Genomic DNA, 21221 nt, shown 5'->3' with positions numbered 1-21221 from the left:
ATGATGGGAGAGCTCTCTCTGCCTCTGTTGCTCTGCCTTTCAAGTGGATGAAAAGCAAACATTTAGGAAAAAGAAAAAAGCTTTGTACGCACTCTTTAATTCACAGAAAGACTCTTGCCTCTGCCCATTTGTAATACTTTGAAATGAATTTTTAAATTATTTATTTTCTTTTTATTGGAAAGTCAGATATACAGAGAAGAGACAGAGGAAGATTTGTCCGTTGATTCATTCCCCAAGTGTCTGTAATGGCTGCAGCTGAATCGATCTGAAGCCAGGAGCCAGGAGCTTCCTCCAGGTCTCCCACGTGGTTGCAGGGTCCCAAGGCTTTGGGCCGTCCTCGACTGCTTTCCCAGCCACAGGCAGGGAGCTGGATGGGAAGTGGGGTGGCTGGGATTAGAACCAGTGACCATATGGGATCCCGGGCATGCAAGGTGTGGACTTTTCGCCGCTAAGCTACTGCGCCAGACCCCTTAAACGCAGTTTTCTTGGAGTGCTTTTAGGTTTGCGATCAAGTTGTCCCGATTATGCAGAGTTCTTGGGTATGAGCGGTCAGCCTCCGCTTCACATCAGAGTCCCCAGGTTTGATTTCTAGTGGTTGGCTTCCTGCCAGCCTCCTGGCTCCTGGCTTCAGCCCCCACCCAGCCTCAGTTCCTGTGGTTATTTGGTCAGCGAGCCCCCGTATCTAGTATGTAGCTCTCTGCCTCCCAAATAGCTACATGTGTGATTTTGGAAGTGCGAAGTTCGTGTGTGTCTCTCCCAGCTTCCCCACCGGCCTCCACCCGTGCAGCCCAGTCGGCGGTGGCTTTTACATGGGCACACGTAGCATGTCATTGTATTCAGTCGTCGCTGTCGTTGGGCCCGGGGGCTGGCATTCTCTGTGGCAGTCAGTCTGAGGTAGGTTGCCAAGCAGAATTGCTGCATGCTTCCCAAGAAACTTGTTCTCATTCTCTTCCAGCAGGAAAACCAGCGTTAGGACCTGGGACCTTGCTAATTCCCAAACACCCTGTGCCGCAACAGACTTTCCGTGTTTCATAACTTTTTCCTCTGTCTCTTGACTGTTTCTGCCTGTTGTTTCCTAGCAGGTGCATCGCGGAATGGTTCGGCACAAGTTGGGACAGTGGCTGGGAGGTAGTCTGTAGATCTCAGCACCAGGGCTGTGCCAGTTGGCCCGTCCTGGGCTGCGTCCCCCGGGAGGCAGGGGCGTTTCCCCGTTTTGATAGGCGGATGGCTCAGACGCCCTGCCTGGGCCTGCCTCGGGGAGCTGCCGTCATCACTGGGAGTAGTTCCCTGGAGGCTGGCTTGCTCTCCCACCCGCCAGCCAGTGCTAACTTGTTGAGGGGCCTGGCATGCAGGGAGGGACTCAGATAGATGGTAGCGAAAGCAAAAAGTGCTTCCCTCTGGGAGATGAGGCGTAGTCAGGTGCTGTGGGAGAAGTTCCCACATGCTCGTGAGCCCATCCCAGCTGCCAGAACACAGCCTGTGCTGCCAATGCTTCCTTTTCAACAGTGAGAGCCTTTCACACACACACACACACACGCAGGAGAAAGGCCGGTGTGCCAGGTAGGCATTGGCCAGTCGGAAACAAGCCCAGGCAGGCCCTGGGTGAGGCCTGGGATCACCAAACCCTGCAGGAACTGAGGCTCCTCCTGGCGTATTCATGAGTCTCTCACAGACATCACATGCTGATTTGATGGATTTTAACTTTTAAGCATGTCTCTTAAAGTGTTGTGCAATGGGTCAAGCTGCCGCTTGGGAAACTTCTTCGAGTCCTGGCTCTTCCGACCCAGCTTCCTGTTGGTGTGCCTGGGAGATGGGTGGAGGCTCAAACGCTGCCGACATGGCTTCAGTCTGGTCAAGTCCTGGCAGCTGGGGCCATTTGGGATGGAACGTGTGTGTGTGTGTGTGTCTCCTGTAGCCACCCCGCGAACACCCCCACCACTGTGCCTTTCCCAAAAATGAGTCTTAGGAAAAAAGCCCTCAGATTGTTTTATTAATGTTTCCTTTTCTTTATTTAAACTCTGTGCCATCTCTAATATTCTTCTTTAAATTTCCTACCACACACCTTCCAGGAAAAGGCCTTATTTAGAAATACATGTTGAATGGGCCCAATATGACGCTCAACGGCTTAATTCTTACCTTGCAAACACCAGGATTTGTTGCGGGCACTGGTTTGTGTCCCAGCTGCTCCACTTCCCATCCAGCTCCCTGCCTGTGGCTGGAAGAGGAGTGGACAATGGCCCAAAGCCTTGGGACGCTACCCCCACATGGGGGCCCAGAAGCTCCTGGCTTCAGATCAGCTCCATCTTGGCCATTTTGGGGGTGAACCAGTGGATGGAAGATCTTTCTGTCTTACCTGCTCTCTGTAAATCTGCATTTCCAATAAGGAGAAAAAAAGAAAGAAAGAAAAAAGCACGCTGAAGAGCCCGATTGCCGAGGACCAGCGGTGTGGCCAGGGAATCGGCTTGAAGTCTGCAGGGTTGTGTGAGACGTGCAGCCTTCCTGAGAGTTCCAAATGACTTCAAAACCAAGTGGCCGGGGAGAGGTGCGAGCTCATGGCTGATCTGTTTGCATTTGTCTCCTCAGCCAAACTGGCACGATGCCCAGGCACCAGAACCAGAACACCATCCAGGAGCTGCTGCAGAATTGCGCTGACTGCCTGATGCGGGCGGAGCTGATCGTGCAGCCGGTGAGCCTCCCCCACAGCCCCCGCCCTTCGGCTGGTACCTCCCAGCCTCCCCCACAGCCCCCGCCCTCCGGCTGGCACCTCCCAGCCTCCCCCACAGCCCCCGCCCTCCGGCTGGCACCTCCCAGCCTCCCCCACAGCCCCCGCCCTCCGGCTGGCACCTCCCAGCCTCCCCCACAGCCCCCGCCCTCCGGCTGGCACCTGCCCAGCCTCCCCCACAGCCCCCGCCCTCCGGCTGGCACTTCCCAGCATCCCCCACAGCCCCCGCCCTTCGACTGGCACCTCCCAGCCTCCCTCACAGCCCCCGCCCTTCGGCTGGCACCTCCCAGCCTCCCCCACAGCCCTTGCCCTCCGGCTGGCACCTGCCCAGCCTCCCCCACAGCCCCCGCCCTCCGACTGGCACCTCCCAGCCTCCCCCACAGCCCCTCACCTGCCGGCTGGCACCTCCCAGCCTCCCCCCTACAACCCCTCACACTCCAGCTGGCACCTCCCAGCCTCCCTGCTTCCCCTAATGTGGACGCCACTGCTCAGCTCTGACCTTGTCTGCAGAGTAGAGAGGCAGCTTGGCTTCAGGATTCTGGCCCTGCTGCGGGCAGGAGTGGTGCCACACACCACTGGTTCTGTAGAAACCCACTCTCGAATAATGCGTGAGCCCCGCACGCCTCTGTGAGATCCCGCCTTTCTGTGTTTCATAGAGGATCGGTTTGAACGTGAGTTGGAGGGCATGTCTCCTTAATGTAAGTGGAGTGTGGGCGTCCCAGTGTTCACACATGTTTACACTGCGGAAGGCTTCCCTTCTGGAGTTTCAGCCATTAGTTGGTGTGTATGTTACTTTTTCCTCCTAGAAATGCAGCCTGACCTGTTTTTTTTTTATATTTATGCGTAAATTTTTTCTTTTAGGATTTAGTTATTTGAAAAGCAGAGCAGTGAGGGAAGGGGTGGAGGAAGAGGCAGAGAGCTCTTCCATTCGGTGGTTCACTCCCCAGATGGCCGCAATGCCGAGGCTGGTTCAAGCTGAAGCCAGAAGCCAGGGCACCAACCGGGTCTCCCCCGAGGGTGCAGGGGCCCAAGCACTTGGACTGTCGTGCACTGCTCTCCCGGGTGCATTAGCGGGAAGCTGGACTGGAGGTGGAGTGGCCAGGACTTGAATTTGTGCCCATGTGATGCAACTGTTGCAAGTGGCAGTTTAACTGGCTGTGCCACAGCGTCAACCCTATGCTACATCTGCTTAATTAGTTATGGGGAGGGCGTGAGGAACCATCTTGGAAAACATCTGCTAGTGGAGAACTAAGCAGCTGGAAAACTGAGGAACGTGTCAAGTTGCTGGGACTTTTGTGACAGCTGCACAACAGGTAGCTTAAGGAACCTTAGAAATCCAGGTTCCTGATTTTAGCTGCGTAGTTCTGTGTTTGCCCTGCAGCTGCTAATAGCAGGTCGGGATTGGTGAGGCTCTAGCTGCCCTTCCGGGCGGATTGCGTTTCCAGCAAGGAGCTGTGTTCCAGATGCGGATATTTTCATGTCAGGGCTGCAAGTGAGAAGCACCTGCTCCCAGAGCCCCGGTATGTGGTCTGTGTCCGACGCGCAGATCTTCCACGCAAGCCCATGTGTTCTGTTTGGAGGTGATCGGTGTTCTTAGTGGGGGTGTCGTGTGGGTTCTTGCATCTGGGTCATTTTGTCCATTTCAGAAAGCACTTGGCTTTAGTTCAGGTATTTGGGGGTCAGCAGTCCAGCTTCCAGTCCTGGTTGTCTCTCGATGGGGCCGTGAAGCGTGCTCCCCGCCCCAGCCCCATAAGGCTCAGAGAGGTGTCTGCATTCGTGTGTGGAAAGCAAACCAGGCTCCCCAGTGGCTTCCCATGACAACGCGACAGAGCCCGGCCCTGCACGCGTGTCGTTGTGATGAAGGCATTTAACCTATGGAAACAAGGCCAAGTTTAGCATCCCATGAATGTGTTTTAAGAGCCAAGTACAGGTCCCAGCGGCGTGGCCCTAGCGGCTAAAGTCCTCGCCTTGAACACGCCAGGATCCCATATGGGCGCAGATTCTGATCCCGGCAGCTCCACTTCCCATCCAGCTCCCTGCTTGTGGCCTGGGAAAACAGTGGAGGACGGCCCAATGCTTTGGGATGCTGCACCCGTGTGGGAGACTTGGAGGAAGTTCCTGGCTCCTGGCTTTGAATCGGCACAGCACCGGCTGTTGCACTCACTTGGGGAGTGAATCATCGGATGGAAGATCTTCCTCTCTATCTCTCCTCTCTGTATATCTGCCTTTCCAATAGTAAATAAATAAGCAAATAAATAAATAAATAAAAGCCAAGTACGGCCAGAAGTTTAGCTCCCATCTGCGCCCCTGAAGCCTTTCCTGGCGCATCATGAATATTCTCTTCTAGGAACTGAAGTACGGAGATGGAATACAGCTGGCCCGGAGCAGAGAGCTGGATGAGTGCTTCGCGCAGGCCAACGAGCAGATGGAAGTCACCGACAGCTTGCTCCGGGAGATGCGGCAGATGGGCCAGCCGTGTGACGCTTACCAGAAGAGGTGAGGGCCTGGCGGGCTGGGCCCTGCGAGGGGCACACTGGGCCTAGGGGCAGGCCAGGCTGCCAGGGTGCCTGTATCTCCCTGACGAAGGCTTGGTGATGGCTTATTGCCCCATGTGCCTTTTCTACATCCCTGCCCGCTGTGCTCAAACCTCCAACTGCCTTGTGGCAGTGTGGCCTCTCAGAAAGGCTAGTTCTTATTCACTTGATTTTTTAAAGACTTATTTGAAAGGCAGAGTTAGAGGGGGAGTCAGAGAGGGCTCTTCTGTCTGCTGGTTCACATCCCCTGATGGCTGCAGTGGCCGTGTTGGGCAGACTGAAGCCTGGGGCTTCTTCCTGGTCTCCACGTGGGTGCAGGGTCCACGTACTTGGCGCCATCCTGCCATGGTTCCGCAGGCACATAAGCAGGGAGCTGGATCAGAGTTGAGTAGCCAGGACTGGAACCAGCACACATATGCTAGCACAGCAAACGGCAGCCGTACCGGCTGTACCACAGTGCCGGCCCCTCTAGTTCTTACTCTGCAGAGTAAATATTGATGCCCCTCTGTTTGGGAGGGATAGAAAGTTCTCGTCCAGTGTCTGACTTGATAAACCCCACATCAGGTCAAGCTTGATACGATCAATGCAAATCCCCAGCGCAAAACTCAGGAAAAACCAAAGGTGCCGACAGGTTAAGCCGAGGTACTTTGGCATCCTGCGGTATGACTGTGTTTGAGCAACTTGCTGAGACAGAAGTTTTTTGGGTGTATAGAAAAGAAAGTTCCCCAAGCCAACATTTGTGACGTCTGTGTTGAGCGAGACAGGGAAGGCTGAGGTGGCCCGGTGTTCCTAGCTGCTTTCCTGCAGGGCCCTAACGGTCCCCTTTTCTTTCAGACTGCTGCAGCTCCAGGAGCAAATGCGAGCCCTTTACAAAGCCATCAGCGTCCCCCGCGTGCGCAGGGCCAGCTCCAAGGGCGGTGGATACACGTGTCAGAGCGGCTCCGGGTGGGACGAGTTCACCAAGCGCCTCACCAGCGAGTGTGTGGGGTGGATGAGGCAGCAAAGGGTAAGCAGTGCCTGCGTGGGCACCCCGAACCTGCGTGGGCACCCCAAGCCTGCGTGGACACCCCAAGCCTGTGATGGCTTCAGCTGTATGGTTCACATATATAATTTTTCAATGTTTCTCCTCTACAATTAACAGAAAAGGATTTTGTCTCATTAATTCATTTGAAAGATGCAGTTAAAGAGAGAGAAGGACTGCCATCCTTTGCTTTGCTCTCCCAAATGGCTGTGACAGTTGGGGCTGGACTAGGCCAAGGCCAGCAGCCTGGAACTCCATCCAGACCTCCCACATGGGTGACGGGGCCTGAGCACCCATGTGGGCCATCTTCCCCTGCCTTCCCCGGGGTTATTAACATGGAGCTGGATTGGAAATGAGCAGCCGGGACTCTAACCGCTGCTCCAGTATGGGTCCGCTCTTATATAATTTGAAAGTGGACTTCTATTTTGGAATAAATATTTCAGGCAACTTTTTTTCCCTGTGTCATTTAGGGAATCAGCCCATAGCTTTGTCACATAGGTGATGTTTGGCAGGTATCATTGAAGTGGAGTTTGCATATTTATCTTATAAACTACCACATGCCTGCTACGGCGCTTTGTGACCAAGAACTTCATTGACGAATGAAGTTCTAGCGCTCGTCTGTATTACGGAGCCGCAGAGTGTCCTCAGACTATAAAAGTACCTATCCGTATTTCCACATTACTGATACTGATAAGCATTTTGGAAAACAAAAAGCCCCACATTGTGTTGGTTTGTTTAAAATGCTATCTACGGGGGGCGCTGGCAGCACGGTGGAACTGGATGTCCTGGCTTGGGCTCCGTGGCTGGTGGCTCACCTGAGGTTTTTGAAGTGTCTGTCCTCTCCTTGGGCAGCCATCGTGTCACCAGTGTGGGAGGGAAGGTGCTGACATTCTCTCTGGAACTCGAGTTTCTACAGGAGCATTTTCAATGCTAATTATCCTGTGGTTTCACATAGTAATTATGCCCTGTAATGAACAGGTGGTGAGAGAACCATGCCATCATCAGGCACCTGGGAACTCTGTAATGAAAGCCTACTGCTAATGGAGCCGCTCCTCAGGAGTGGCTGTGAGAGTGGTCCACGGTGCAGGCCAGCTGCTGCGGCCACGGTGCAGGCCAGCTATGGCGACCACGGTGCAGGCCAGCTACGGCGACCACGGTGCAGGCCAGCTGCGGCGACCACGGTGCAGGCCAGCTACAGTGACCACTGTGCAGGCCAGCTGAGGCAACCACGGTGCAGGCCAGCTGCGGCGACCACGGTGCAGGCCAGCTATGGCGACCACGGTGCAGGCCAGCTGTGGCGACCACGGTGCAGGCCAGTGGTGCTGAGGCCGGTAGCCGTGTGTGCATTGCCGGCCAGCCGGGTTCGACCTCTCTCATGTGTTCTCCCCTAAGTACTGAGCACTTTGGAGGATATATATCCAGCCACTCATTCCCTCTTAGCTTTTTCTCTGATTTATACAGACTTTGAGGTGTTCCAAGTGGCAAGGTTTTCCCAGAACAGGAATCGGTGAAGACCTCTCGGAGCCCTAAAAGCAGACATTTGCGCGTGCTCCCATTCCCTCGGACCCTTGCCACAAGTGCCTGCAGAGTCTGTGCACATCTGTGCTGTGGCAGGAATGGAGGCTTCAGCGGGCAGTCCTGACAGTGAATATTATGGAAGAAAATTAGACACATACGTCCCGATGCCCAGGGTGCCATGCAGACCCATGCGTGACTGATGGCCACATGAGGCCGTGACGAAGTCTCGCTTGCTTAGCAGTGGGGGAGGCGGGTGTCCCAGCCCACACCGAGTGGGAATTACAGGCGGCCTTGGATTTTAGGGATCCTCCAAGGGGGGCCTTGGAGCTGTTAGAGGACATGTCTCTGCTAATTGCTTCTTGGCATGTCAGTGCTGTAAAGGAATGCCCGCAGTGTGGCATCCTGGGTTCACAGGAGGTGTAGCTCTGTGGGAACACGCTCTAGCAAAGACTCACCAGTCTGAAGTTTCAGAAGGCGGCATCTCCCACGGGCTTGGTTGCCTGTCATTTTGTACCAGGCTGTCATGGAGCTCTGGGGGCCTGGCAGGCAGCCAGCCGTGCCAGATGCGTGCCTCACCCACCGCTGGTGGCTCTGGCGTCCCCCGTGGCCCTTGGTCTCCCTTCTCTGCTCCCCCAAGCCTAGCCCGCATTGCTCTCTCTCCCGGGAGAGCCCGCGCTGGGACCTGGCTGATAGAGAGGCGGTCCGCCAGCAGGCGGCCAGGGCACAGACACACCTCGTCCTGTGCCAGGCTAGGTTTGGTTTCCTTGGTTTGTGCTGCTGCTGATGGTTGGGTCAGATAGCACACACCTGGTCGGTAATGAACTGTGCGAGCCGCAGCCTGGCCGTCTCATGAACTTCCTGGTGTGTGCAGCCGGCAGCTTTGTTTCTAAAGCCCAAACAGTTGCAGGAGAGCAGGGCCAAAGTCCCGGGTAACCTCTGTCCGACTCTGACATGGCTCCCCTTCCTGAAGCCCTGCCAAGCATGTGAGATCGTGGCTCGGAACAATGTGTGTTTGTTTCTGCTGCCATCCTAGACCGGGGTGTTTACTGTCGGCATGGCCGAGAGATGACATAGGTGATCTGGAATTCTGCGTGTCCTTGTGCCAAGAAGGATGAGGGCACGGGCTTGCTCTGGTGTGAAACTTGTGGCTTCTTGCCATGTGACATTGTCAAATTTGAGACTCAAACGAAATCAGTTTATCCAGGTTTGGGAAGCAGTGCTTGGTGATTTAGATGAGCATTTTAGAGTGAGAATGAACAATATTTTATAATGTTATTAATATATGTGCACACATTGTAATAGCCTTCCACATGTGTGCTGGTGTGTGTACGTTTAGAATTCCTTGTCTTTGGTGTCCTCGTCCTGGATGCAAGGATCTCCCTTCCAAAGGTCCTTGATCAACAAACCAAGGGAAGGACTTGGCAAGCCCCACCAGCTGTCCGGGAGCCTCTGGAGAAACACGTCGGCTTCCAAAACGCTTTCCGCTTCTGTCCTGCCTTTGTCCTGGAGCCCAGTGGGGGGTGTGTGTGTGTGTGTGTGTGTGTGTGTGTGTGTATCACCTGGACTCTGACCCAGGACGGGGAAGGAAGTGAGTCAGAACTAAGGCCACCTGTCTCCCCTCTCCCCTGGCAGGCGGAGATGGACATGATGGCCTGGGGTGTGGATCTGGCCTCGGTGGAGCAGCACATCAACAGCCACAGGAGCATCCACAACGCCATCGGGGACTACCGCTGGCAGCTGGACAAGATCAAGGCCGACCTGGTACCTGCCCGTTCCCTTGCTGGGTTCTCCCGGTCACCGGGCGGTGGCGTGGTTGCTCTGCCAGGGAGCTGGGTGCACACGTTTAGGTTCCTGGTTCCTTGCTGAGACTGGAAGCTTTGTAAAAATCCATTCTGAAGATGGGGAGCAGAATGGAGGCCCCTGTGACATTGCCCCGAGCAGGAGCCAAACGAATGGCCGAGGGGAGGCGGGCACTCGGGCAGCGCTGGTGGCTCGGCATTTCTTCCATGAGGAAAAACCACGGGACCGTGATACCGTTTTTATCTAAGACACACTTTCTATGGAGCGAATTCCTGGCTCAGCCTGCCGCTTCTCCTGTGCTTGGCAAAATGAAAACAAAACCAAGAACAAGCAGCAGTCACACTTGGAGGGGCAGTGTGGAGTCCAACGGTGGCTCGTGGGAAAGTGGAAGGACCATTAATGTCGGAACGAAAATTTCCATAACTGCCTGTGTAGTCTGCATTCCCCCATGGGCTTTTGAAGACCCTCTATATAATTTATATGGATTTCAACACTTTTTGGCACTGAAAATAAATGGCCCTTTCAGTTCTACTTTCCATGCACTTTCTTCTTTTTTTTTTTTTTTTAGATTTACTTATTTTTATTGGAAAGTCAGATATTCAGAGAGGAGGAGAGACAGAGAGAAAGACCTTCCGTTGATTGGCTGCAATGGCTGGAGCTGGGCCGATCCAAAGCCAGGAGCCTGGAGTCTCTTCTGGGTCTCCCACATGGGTTGCAGGGTCCCAAGGCCTTGAGCCGTCCTCAACTGCTTTCCCAGGCCACAAGCAGGGAGCTGGATGGGAAGCGGGACTACCAGAGTTAGAACTGGCACCCATATGCGATCCTGGCACATGCAAGGTGAGGACTTTAATCGCTAGGCCAGACTGCGCTGGGCCCCCATATTTGTCTCACTTTAGTACTGGTTCCCTGCCGGAGGGCTTTGGCTGTGAGAGGGTAGCTACCTACCCTCATTTTGAAACTGGTTAAAACAAACAAACAAACAAAAAACCAGTTGTCCCCAGTGAGCCGTTAGGTGTCAGTGACTCTGGGCCAGTTGTGACACTCGCAGGCATCCGAGCTAGCACTTGGTTGTGCTGAAGCCCAGAGGGCCAGCAGCTGACCGAGAAGGGCTTAGCAGGGCTGCTTCTGGGCCACAAAGCCACAAGAGGCTAACACTTTTTGTTGTTGTTCTATTGCAGCGTGAGAAGTCTGCCATCTACCAGCTGGAGGAGGAGTATGAGAACCTGCTGGTGAGCCTCTATCAGCCCTGGCCTGCGGGGTCCCTGGGTCGGGTGCTGCGCCTGGTCCCTGGCCTGCGGGGTCCCTGGGCCGGGTGCTGCGCCTGGTTCCTGCCAGGGTGCTGAGCCTGGTCCCTGGGCCGGGTGCTGAGCCTGGTCCTCAGGCCGGGTGCTGAGCTGGGTCCCTGGGCCGGGTGCTGAACCTGGTCCCTGCCAGAGTGCTGAGCCTGATCCCTGGGCCGGGTGCTTGCTGGGTCCCTGGGCTGGGTGCTGAGCTGGGTCCCTGGGCTGGGTGCCGAGCCTGGTCCCTGGTCTGTGGGTTCACTGGGCCGGGTGCTGAGCCTGGTCCCTGGGCTGAGTGCTTGCTGGGTCCCTGGGCCGGGTGCTGAGCCTGGTCCCTGGGCTGGGTGCTGAGCTGGGTCCCTGGGCCGGGTGCTTGCTGGGTCCCTGGGCTGGGTGCTGCGCCTGGTCCCTGGGCCCGGTGCTGAACCTGGTCCTCAGGCTGGGTGCTGAGCCTGGTCCCTGGGCTGGGTGCTGAGCTGGGTCCCTGGGCTGGGTGCTTGCCGGGTCCCTGGGCTGGGTGCTCCTCCCTTACTCTTAGGCGCTCATCTGGTGGCTGCAGCTATTGTGTTTCCAGGCCAGGTTTAGGTTTATTTTAAGGTAGCGCCCAGCCCTTGTTTTCTCGGTAAATGTCATGGCAAGGGCACTTGGCAGTTAAAGCCGTGCAGTCTGAATTACATTGTTTTGAGGAAGCATCAGACACACAAAAGCCCCTGGTTTTCCCGAGACCAGTGTGCTGGTGAGGTCATCGGTGTCCTGTGCAGGCTCTCGGTCACTTGGCTCCTGGAAGAGGAGCAGTCGCGTGGTGCTTCATGACAGGCAGGTGGCTGAGGACTGGGTCGACGGGCGCAGCTGGCAGCTCACTGGAAATCACTGGCAGTGGAATGTTAAGGGCCCACCATGGTGTGTATGGCCCCTGGTTCACACTGCGGCCGTCTCATCGTGGGGTGCCTGACTCATGCCTGGCTGTGCCACCTTTGCCCTCACTTCGTCACTGCTTCCTCATTGGCAGTACTCGTCCGCCAAGTGCCCTGGCTAGCGCTGCCACGGCCTTTCCCTTTTATGGCCGAACATGGCCGAGAGGGGACCAACGGCATCTGGAAAATTTGTTTTTTCCTGATGTGTGCATGGAGAGGTGAAGGAGATGGTAGGAGAAGTTTAATTTATTTATTGAAGATCCCATTTTCCCCATATGGTCTAAACCTTATAATTGAGTATGTTTGAATCAAGACCCTTCGGAGTTGATTCTGAAGTTGCTTTTCGGCTCCTACCAAGTTGAATGAGTCTTTGTCCCACCCAAGCACTCAGGTTTCCTGCCCTGTGATTGTTCTGGAAGAAGGGCTCGCACGGGGCGCGTCTGGGAGGGCTCCGGGCTCTGGGGTCGCCGTTCTAACGCTGCCTTTGGCTTGGCTGTGCAGAAAGCATCCTTCGAGAGGATGGACCACCTGCGGCAGCTGCAGAACATCATCCAGGCCACCTCCCGCGAGATCATGTGGATCAACGACTGCGAGGAGGAGGAGCTGCTGTACGACTGGAGCGACAAGAACACCAACATCGCTCAGAAGCAGGAGGCCTTCTCGGTGAGCGCGGTGCTCGGTGTCGCTCGCCACGCCGAGCGGCCGAGGTGCAAGCCCTCCTCTCTCGGGGCCTTTCTCAGCTTGACCTGAGCGATATCCCGGCAGATGGAAGGGGTTAGGCGAGATGAGGGTCGGTTCCTTCTGACAAGCTCAGCGGGCATTTCTGTGGCCCTGCCGCATGCCGGATTGAAATGTGGAGTTAGGAATCAGTGCTCAGGATGGGACTGCGCTGTCGCGGTCTGGGCCAAGCCGTGCCACTGGTCCGGTCCCAGCCGCGTGCCTCTTGGCCTTACGAGCGGAAGACACGGCACCAACCCCCATGGGTTCATGCACGCCTTGCCCCAGCTGCTGCAGGCAGGCTGCAGGACCAGGAGGGACCTGCTAGAAAGCGTTAACCTCCTCCTCTTTCATTCCCAGATACGCATGAGTCAACTGGAAGTCAAGGAAAAAGAACTGAATAAACTCAAACAAGAAAGTGACCAGCTTGTCCTCAATCAGCATCCGGCTTCTGACAAAATCGAGGTAGGCGTCATGAGAGTTAACTTTTTCCTCGGGAAAGGGCCCTTCCGTACGGCATGGCTGCCTAGGTGAGCAGGGACGGATGGGTCTTTCACCCAGGACTGCTTGGATATTTGCAGCATCATTCATGGGCCGGAAACAATCACCAGCTTAAAAACTGACTGAATCCCAGGTTCCGCCTGCACTTCCCTTGGCAGGCAGGGCCAGACCCGGTGATCTTGCAGGGCGTAGATGGCCTGCGGCCACGCAGAAGCCTCTGTCTGAGGCGGTCACTTGTGGGTCGTGTCCAGCTGACTTGAGCTGCTGGCACTGACGTGGCCATGGTCCTTGACTTGGAGCGACTCCCGGCTGTGCATGCCACGGGACTCCCTGCTAAGGGGGCGCGCTGTGATCTCAAAGCTGTCCAGCAGCAGCCCAGGCTGTGGCAGCACGATCCTGCCCAGGCGTGGTGCCCGGGGCCTGCTCTGCAGCAACACTCCATCTGTTTCTGAAAGCTGATTTCAAGATTTCCACCATGCCAAGAGTTCTTGGTGGCAAGTTCTGTTGTCAGTTTCCGGAAACCAAGCCTTGCTTGCGTCGGCGTGGGAGCCGGGGCTTGCTGGGCGCCTGCGAGGCTAAGGCGCCGTCTCCCCGTTTCAGGCGTACATGGACACCCTGCAGACGCAGTGGAGCTGGATTCTGCAGATCACCAAGTGCATCGACGTGCACCTCAAGGAGAACGCCGCCTACTTCCAGGTTTGTCTTAGCTCTCGACTGGGTTTCTAAAAACTCTAAAAAGGAACTATTGCACGCGTCCTGTATTGCTGCTTTTCGCTTCGAGGGGCTTCGATTTTAGACTGGCCACCCATCACGCTTGGTCTCCCGAGGCCACTGTGTAGATACGTTCTGCTCTCAGCTCCTTTAGCCACCTGCTGAACAGCTCAGGGATGGCGGTCCCTGACACGGAGCGAGTGGAGGGTGCTGCTTAGGACTTGCTGCTGTGTCTGGAGTTGTTGCTTTGCTCACTGTGACCTGGGCATCCTGCTCTTCTCCCACAGTTTTTTGAAGAGGCACAGTCCACTGAAGCCTACCTGAAGGGCCTCCAGGACTCCATCAGGAAGAAGTACCCCTGTGACAAGAACATGCCCCTGCAACACCTGCTGGAGCAGATCAAAGAGCTCGAGGTAGGGTGCTGCTCCCCGGTGCAGCTCGCGCTGCTGAGCTGCTCTGATGTGCGGAGCGCACACACTTGCCCTGTCCCCCCTGCGCAACTTCACAGGGGTCTCTCAAAGTGTGCTTCCTGTGCTCGGCCCCCGCAGGGAACTTCTTTGCGCTTCAGCATGTGGGTGATCTGCTCAGAGCATAAATGCAGAGCCCTGATGTTCCATTGGGAAAGCGTGCTTCGGGTTCTGTCACTTAGGCCTTTCACACAAGGCTTTCCTGTCCCCTGCATCCGTGGCTGCCAAGCACGCAGGGAGGCCTGGCAGGACAGCTTCTCACATTTCCTGCTGATGCAATTCCAGTGCTGTTGAGCTCACAACGTCGTGGCAGTTCCGTTCATTTGAAGATCTCTCAATGCCCCTGGGTGTCTCTGTTGTGGTCTGTATCAGGTGACATTAACGTACGATTTTCTTTGCAATTGCAGAAAGAGCGAGAGAAAATCCTGGAATACAAACGCCAGGTGCAGAACCTGGTGAACAAGTCCAAGAAGATTGTGCAGCTGAAGCCGCGGAACCCAGACTACAGGAGCAGCAAGCCCATCATCCTGAGGGCGCTCTGCGACTACAAGCAGGACCAGGTATGCCCGGCCGCCGCCCTGTGCCTGGAATCACCTGGGATTGCCTGGGCAGAGGCGGGGGCCCTCTCTCCTGCCAGGGACCATCTGGCTATTTGTAGCACCCTTCACTGGCCATACAAGTTCATGGACTTAAAAATTAGCCTGCAGCATATAAATGGTTTTAAATGTTGAGTCCAGCGGTCCAAGGGTCTTTTGTGGCCAGAGGATTGCACACTGCCCACCGCTCATGGACAGAGTCTTGTGACTTGAGAGAACCAGGTGTGACCCAGCCTCACTAAGCACGGCGTCTGTGTAAAGCAGCAGACCGCTCTGAGCCAGGCAGGACCACAGTTGCTCTCAAAGCTCAAATTCTTCTGAAAGCTCACTCCTTCCGACGGGCCCGTGGTCCCGCCTAACCTAAGAGATGAGAGAGGATGTGGCTATGCTGCCTCAGAAGCGATGCTGACTGAGCCAGCAGTTCTGGCCTCTGTGAAACATAGCGTTTAGAAAGATCCTGGTCTGCGGGGCTCATCTGGCTCCCACAGCTATTTCCTTATAAAATTATGGAGGACTTAGACACATGAACTGTGACCTGTTGGGAAGATAAACTTTCAGGGCAATGAAGATTAACTTCTAAAACACTGGAGTCTGTTTAGCCAGGCAGAAATATTTTTCAGAGCTTGTGCAGTAAGAGACAGTGAGTTGAAATGGGAGGTGGGCATTCTTGACAATCAGGCTTGTCCCACTCTGTTAGTCCAGACAATGGTTCTCGTGTTAAGCTGCCACTTTGAGATCTCTAAGCTGGAGATAATTTTGAAAAAGCTGCTTTTCTGGAGACAGATCAGAATGCTTTTGTTTTGATGTTTTGTTTTTTTTTTTTTAATTTAAGAGCAAACGAGTGACACAAGTGAACCACCACGCTAGGAGCTAATACATAAAACACGAGCTCCTGGAAACAGAGCCAGGAAGGGAGCAGGCTTGCTTTCTGGAAGGAACGGTGGGCTCCCTCGGGCTGTGTTTGCACAGTCCTTCCTTCTTTCACACGTTTCAGACCCACACTCATTATTAAGCTGTAGGTATGGCCGGATTGCGAAGCGATCAGCTTCGCCGGGGAGGCGGACAGTCAGCTGAAAGCTCCACTGCTTTGCTCATTTTTCGTGATGCTTCCTTTGGGAAAAAACAAAAACCAAGGCTGTGTGCTTCTGAGCAAAGCTGAAGGCAGGGCCGCTTGCCTTTCAGAAAATCGTGCACAAAGGGGACGAGTGTATCCTCAAGGACAACAACGAGCGCAGCAAGTGGTACGTCACCGGCCCGGGGGGCGTGGACATGCTCGTGCCCTCGGTCAGCCTCATCATCCCGCCGCCGAACCCCCTGGCCGTGGAGCTCTCCTCCAAGTAAGATGTGCAAGTCAGCCAAAAGGCAGCCAGTGCCTGGGCAGGGAACTTAGATGGCTCCGGGGGTGGACATCAGAGGTTCAGTTCCCAGCTCTGCCCGATGGCAGCTTCCTGCTAACAGTGACGCTTGGGGAGGCACAAGGGCGAGACCTAGACTTTGTTTCTGGTTCCTGGCTTCGGCCCTGGTCCAGGCCATCCGTCATGGTCATTTAGGGAGTGAGTCAGCAGATGGGAGATCTGACACTATCTGCCTTTCAAATACATGAATTATGTTAATAAGTAAGACATTTATTTATGTAAAAAGCAGTTCCTTACTAGAATGGCCTGCTGACAAGAAACCCTGTGTGTGTGCCATCGCAGGAAGGTACTGGTTCTAGTCGGGGCGGGTGGCATTTGGACACGTCTTGGGACACCTGCCTGTACATCGGAGGGCTCAGGTGCGTGTGTGGCCCAGCTTCTGTCCAGCTTGCTGCTCTGGGGGCAGCCGCTGCTGGCCCAGGCGTTTGAAGCCTTGTCATGCACAGGGGAGACCCCAGTGGATTTCTGACCCTTGGCTGTGGCCCCAGCCTTGTGTGGTGCAGGCTGTCTCTTTGCCTTTCAAGTATATAAACGTAAACAAGTAATTAAAATGTATTAAAACAATAATACAGGGACATTTCAAACAGACGGTGAAACACGGAATTAAAAAGATAAGTTTATTTTGCTACCAAAAAGAAGTGTGAAGGCCACACCCACATGGGACCTTCAAGAAGTCCGTGGAAGGCATGTTATAAAAAAACTCTGAAAAGATTTCACAAAATTTTTCTGCAGTTTTTGGCACCAAAGTGTAGCTTACTTTGTTGGAAGTATGTGATTTCCAAGTCCTGGGAAGTGGGTCCTTTCATGTGGAGCCATGGATTTATAATGCTTTTAGTATGACCGTGAGAACTCCTTGCCCAAGTTTGCTCAGCCCCAAGCAGAGTATGGAGGACGGTCCTGTGAACTGGCACGGACTTAGGGCCAAGCAGTGGCAGGCAGCCTCCTCTGAGAGACTTAGCCAGAATCGCGGAGAGTCAGCCCAGCAGGGCCACCACAGAACTGTTTCAGCTGGAGTGATCCCAGTGACGGAGGACATGGCCTTCCAGGGAGCAGCTTAGCTCCCATCATTGGAGCATTGACAGCTTAGAAAGTCAGAGCTCGTCCTGCTGCGTTGCCAGCGGTGATTGTGGCTGTATAACCCAGTGGGCGAGCCTGGCCCGGCTTCCTGCTGGTGCGGCAGTGTGGCTGTAACCGGCTTCCGCTTGCTTCGTAGGATTGAGCAGTACTATGAAGCTATCTTGGCCCTGTGGAACCAGCTGTACATCAACATGAAGAGCCTGGTGTCCTGGCACTACTGCATGATCGACATTGAGAAAATCAGGGCCATGACCATTGCCAAGGTGTGTGCTCGGCTCCACGTGGGCTGCCTGCAACGAGAGGCTGTGGGCACTAACCCCTAAGCCCTAACCCTAAACCCTAAACCCAACCCTCACCCTAACCCTGAGTGCAGGAGTCGGCCCTGTCTCGCTGAGAAGTCTGGGTCCATCCGGCAGAGAGCAGCAGGGGCTAGCACTGGCTGGTGGCGATTCTTCTTAGTCGTAGTAAAGGAGTTGGTCATGAGGCATTCACTGTGTCACAGGGAAGGTGGGATCACACTCTGGGAAGAACCCAGAGTGTTCGTTGGCTGCTCTAAGCGAGTGACTTTCCAGCTGTGGCCTGCAGATTGCCAGGTATGGAATCTGTAGGGCGACAGGATTGTCAGGAGAGGAGCGCAGAATAGCTGTGTTTAGGGGGCCCCGGACCCCTTTTCTCGTTTCAACCAGAGCAGCTTTGCTGTGCCCCTTTTTTTACATTTGGGCCTTTCCGGAGTGTGTTTCATTTGAAGGAGAAATGCCACGGGAAACAATTAGGATCCATTGAGGACAAGCTCTTTGTGTCTTAATGGACCGTGGGGGGTATTTTTCAGCCTCTTGGAGGCATTGTAGAGATAAGCAGGTGTCCTAAGCCATACCTGCTCTTCTTCCAGCTGAAGACCATGAGGCAGGAAGACTACATGAAGACCATCTCCGACCTGGAGTTGCATTACCAAGAGTTCATCCGCAACAGCCAGGGCTCAGAGATGTTCGGTGACGATGACAAGCGCAAGATACAGTCCCAGTTCACCGACGCCCAGAAACACTACCAGACGCTGGTCATCCAGCTGCCCGGCCACCCGCAGCATCAGACAGGTCAGCTGGGGCAAGCCCGCGTGGGCGCTTAGCAAAGAAAACTGCTTTCTATAAAACTTTACCTTGGGACCTTTCATTTCACTGAAAGGTGTTATTGTAGTCTAATTTCATGTTATGATGACAAAATCCCTAAAACTGGGCACTTCGTCAAGTGGGACTTTGTTGAACTCTTGATGGAGTCTGGAGGCTGGGACGTGGTTAGGGCCTCCCAGTGCCTGCAGGAAAACGGGCAGAGACACTGAGAAGAAATGACCACGTGCAGAGGGGCCAGGCCTCGCCTGATGACAACCCCTTGTTGAGAGACCCAGGGCTCCCATCCTCTCTGGGGATGCTGGCCCCTGATCCAGTCATGTCCCTGAGAGCTGCACCTGCTCGCCTCTAACACCCAAGCCCTTAGCCCAGAAACTTTGGGGACAAACCACATCGAGTTGTAGGAATATTAGATTTTCATCAGAAAGTCAGAAGTGTTGGTATATTTTTATACAATGTGGTTAATTTTTGAGGTCTAGCCTCCTTACACCAAGAGTTCTAATTTTTGTGGTCTCGACTTTTTGTTTCCAGTTACCACAACCGAGATCACCCATGTTGGTTCCTGCCAAGACGTGAACCATAATAAGGTAATTGAAACCAACAGAGAAAATGACAAGCAGGAAACGTGGCTGCTGATGGAGCTGCAGAAGATTCGGCGGCAGATGGAGCACTGTGAGGGCAGGATGAGCCTGAAGAACCTCCTTCTGACTGACCAAGGCTCCTCCCACCACATCACAGTGAAAATCAACGAGCTCAAGGCAGGTGTAGCTTCGTGCTTTGCCTGGTCCGTGTGTGAACCAAGCAGGAAATCGTTTCAATGTCTGTAGGCAAGAAATAGCAATTTCTGTTTTTAAATTTTTAAAAAGATTTATGTATTTTTATTGAAAGGCAGAATTTACACAGAGAGACAGAGAATAATCTTCTATCCACTGGTTCACTCTCCAAATGGCTACAGTGACTGGAGCTGAGCTGATCTGAAACCAGGAGCTTCTTTCTGGGTCTCCCATGCGGGTGCAGAGTCCCAAGGCTTTGGGCCATCTCCCGCTGCTTTCCTAGACAATAAGCAAAGGACTGGATCAGAAGTGGAGTGGCCGGGGCATGAACCGGCACCCATATGGGATCCCAGCCCTTGAGACAGAGAATTAACCTACTGCTCCAGTATGCTGGTCCCAAAGCGAACTGCTTTCCAGCCATTTCTCCTGTTGGTCTAGTTCAGAAGCTTTCGTAAATGTCGGTTTGGCTTCTACCTAACACCCTGTGGATAGATGGGGTTGTCTTCATTCCTAGGAAGGGAACTGACATGATCTCAGAGGTGTAGACAGCTTCGACCATGATCCAGGTGTGTCCCAGCCAGGCCTGGTTTGCTGTATTGGCATGTCGCAAGTGAGAGCATTGAAGTAAGAAGGCCATTATTAGATAAGAAACATTGGGTCTCTCGTGCCTCTGTTTGTTGAATCCTGGACTTTTCAAAGGCAGAAGACTCACACAGCTGGTATGTGAGCATGACCGTGGCAGGCCAGAGGAGTAGGGTAAACACACGCACACACAGTGGAGTGTCATGTGGCCTTGAAGGAGGCTCCACCATGGGCCGCAACATGGCTGCTCCTAGAGGACAGTGTGTCTAACACCGAGGGCGGAGAGCGGGTGCTCTCACGTGCATGTGGGATCTTGAGACAGTCGGAGATGGTGGGCTGGGGGCGGGGTACGGGAGGTCAGTTATGTGGGGTGACCAGGCCTAAAGGTTCCAGTGTAATGTGCAGCAGGAGGACTGTGTGTTATCATGATGCATATGTTTGTAGTTGGCTGAGGATCTATTTTAGGTGCTTTTGCCATGTCCAAGCAGGGCAACTGTGGAAGGTGCCACACACGGTCACTTGCTCACCTGTAGCACATTTTGCCCCATATGGCAAAGCGGTGAATCGTGCATCTGAAAATTATACACTAGAAAATTAAAACATCCGTACCTGTGTCCTTAACAGAGCGTGCAGAATGATTCACAAGCAATTGCTGAAGTTCTCAACCAGCTCAAAGACCTGCTTGCCAACTTCCGAGGTTCCGAGAAGTACTGCTATCTTCAGAATGAAGTGTTTGGATTGTTCCAGAAGCTGGAGAATATCAATGGTGTTACAGATGGCTATTTAAACAGGTTGGCTCAGCGGATCCCACCCTCAGCTGTTCTGCTTTGCTCCGGCTTTGTCTGCTCTGTGTGTGGGGGGATTGGGGTGCCTGAGGGCTCTGTTCTGTGTGGGGGGGATTGGGGGATCTGCTCTGTGGGGGGGGACCTGGGGGCTCTGCTCTGTGTGGGGGGGCCGGGGACTCTGCTCTGTGTTGCGGGGCCTGGGGGCTCTGCTCTGTGTGGGGGGGCCGGGGTCTCTGCTCTGTGTGGGGGCCTGGGGTCTCTGCTCTGGGGGGGGGCGGGGCAGAGAGCTTTCAGGTTTAGAGAATATTCTATCATCTTGGGTTCATTCTGTTGAAATCTAACATGTCTTAGAAGTAAGGTTTACTTTTAGAGCCATATCTTCTTTTATAAAAATTTTATTTATTTTTACTGGAAAGGCAGATTTTTCAGAGAGGAGAGACAAAGATCTTCCATTCACTGGTTCATGCCCCAAAGTGGCTGCAAGTGGCCATTGCTGAGCCAGGAGCTTCTTCTGGGTCTCTCATATGGGTGCGGGGTCCCAAGGCTTTAGGCCATCCCTTGCTGCTTTCCCAGGCCACCAGCAGGAAGTTGCATGGCAAGTGGAATAGCCAGGCTGCCAATCGGGTCCATAGGCTGGGCGCTTGAAGGCAGAGGATTAGCCAGTTGAGCTCTTTTGATGGTCCCGAG

The 21221-nt window shown here is 54.2% G+C and overlaps 1 protein-coding gene across 3 annotated transcripts in view; it reads left to right on the top strand.

Annotated features, from left to right (window-relative positions):
* The window catches only part of LOC121159024 (desmoplakin), a 42325-nt gene that overhangs the window by 8571 nt on the left and 12533 nt on the right, over positions 1 to 21221 (top strand). For all 3 annotated transcript variants that reach the window (XM_040984013.1, XM_040984012.1, XM_040984011.1), the window contains exons 2-16: positions 2584 to 2686; positions 5070 to 5218; positions 6091 to 6262; positions 9428 to 9556; positions 10774 to 10824; positions 12291 to 12452; positions 12867 to 12971; positions 13608 to 13703; positions 14006 to 14131; positions 14593 to 14745; positions 15964 to 16118; positions 17410 to 17536; positions 18163 to 18364; positions 18926 to 19152; positions 20374 to 20540. In XM_040984013.1, coding sequence (XP_040839947.1) covers positions 2584 to 2686; positions 5070 to 5218; positions 6091 to 6262; positions 9428 to 9556; positions 10774 to 10824; positions 12291 to 12452; positions 12867 to 12971; positions 13608 to 13703; positions 14006 to 14131; positions 14593 to 14745; positions 15964 to 16118; positions 17410 to 17536; positions 18163 to 18364; positions 18926 to 19152; positions 20374 to 20540 — 2124 coding nt within the window. The remainder of the gene's footprint in view (positions 1 to 2583; positions 2687 to 5069; positions 5219 to 6090; positions 6263 to 9427; positions 9557 to 10773; positions 10825 to 12290; positions 12453 to 12866; positions 12972 to 13607; positions 13704 to 14005; positions 14132 to 14592; positions 14746 to 15963; positions 16119 to 17409; positions 17537 to 18162; positions 18365 to 18925; positions 19153 to 20373; positions 20541 to 21221) is intronic.

This window comes from Ochotona curzoniae, unplaced genomic scaffold (genome assembly GCF_017591425.1).
Source record: "Ochotona curzoniae isolate NIBS_2020 unplaced genomic scaffold, NIBS_Ocur_1.0 contig_4064, whole genome shotgun sequence".
Lineage (NCBI taxonomy): Eukaryota > Metazoa > Chordata > Mammalia > Lagomorpha > Ochotonidae > Ochotona > Ochotona curzoniae.
This window is presented reverse-complemented; position numbering and strand designations above follow the sequence as displayed.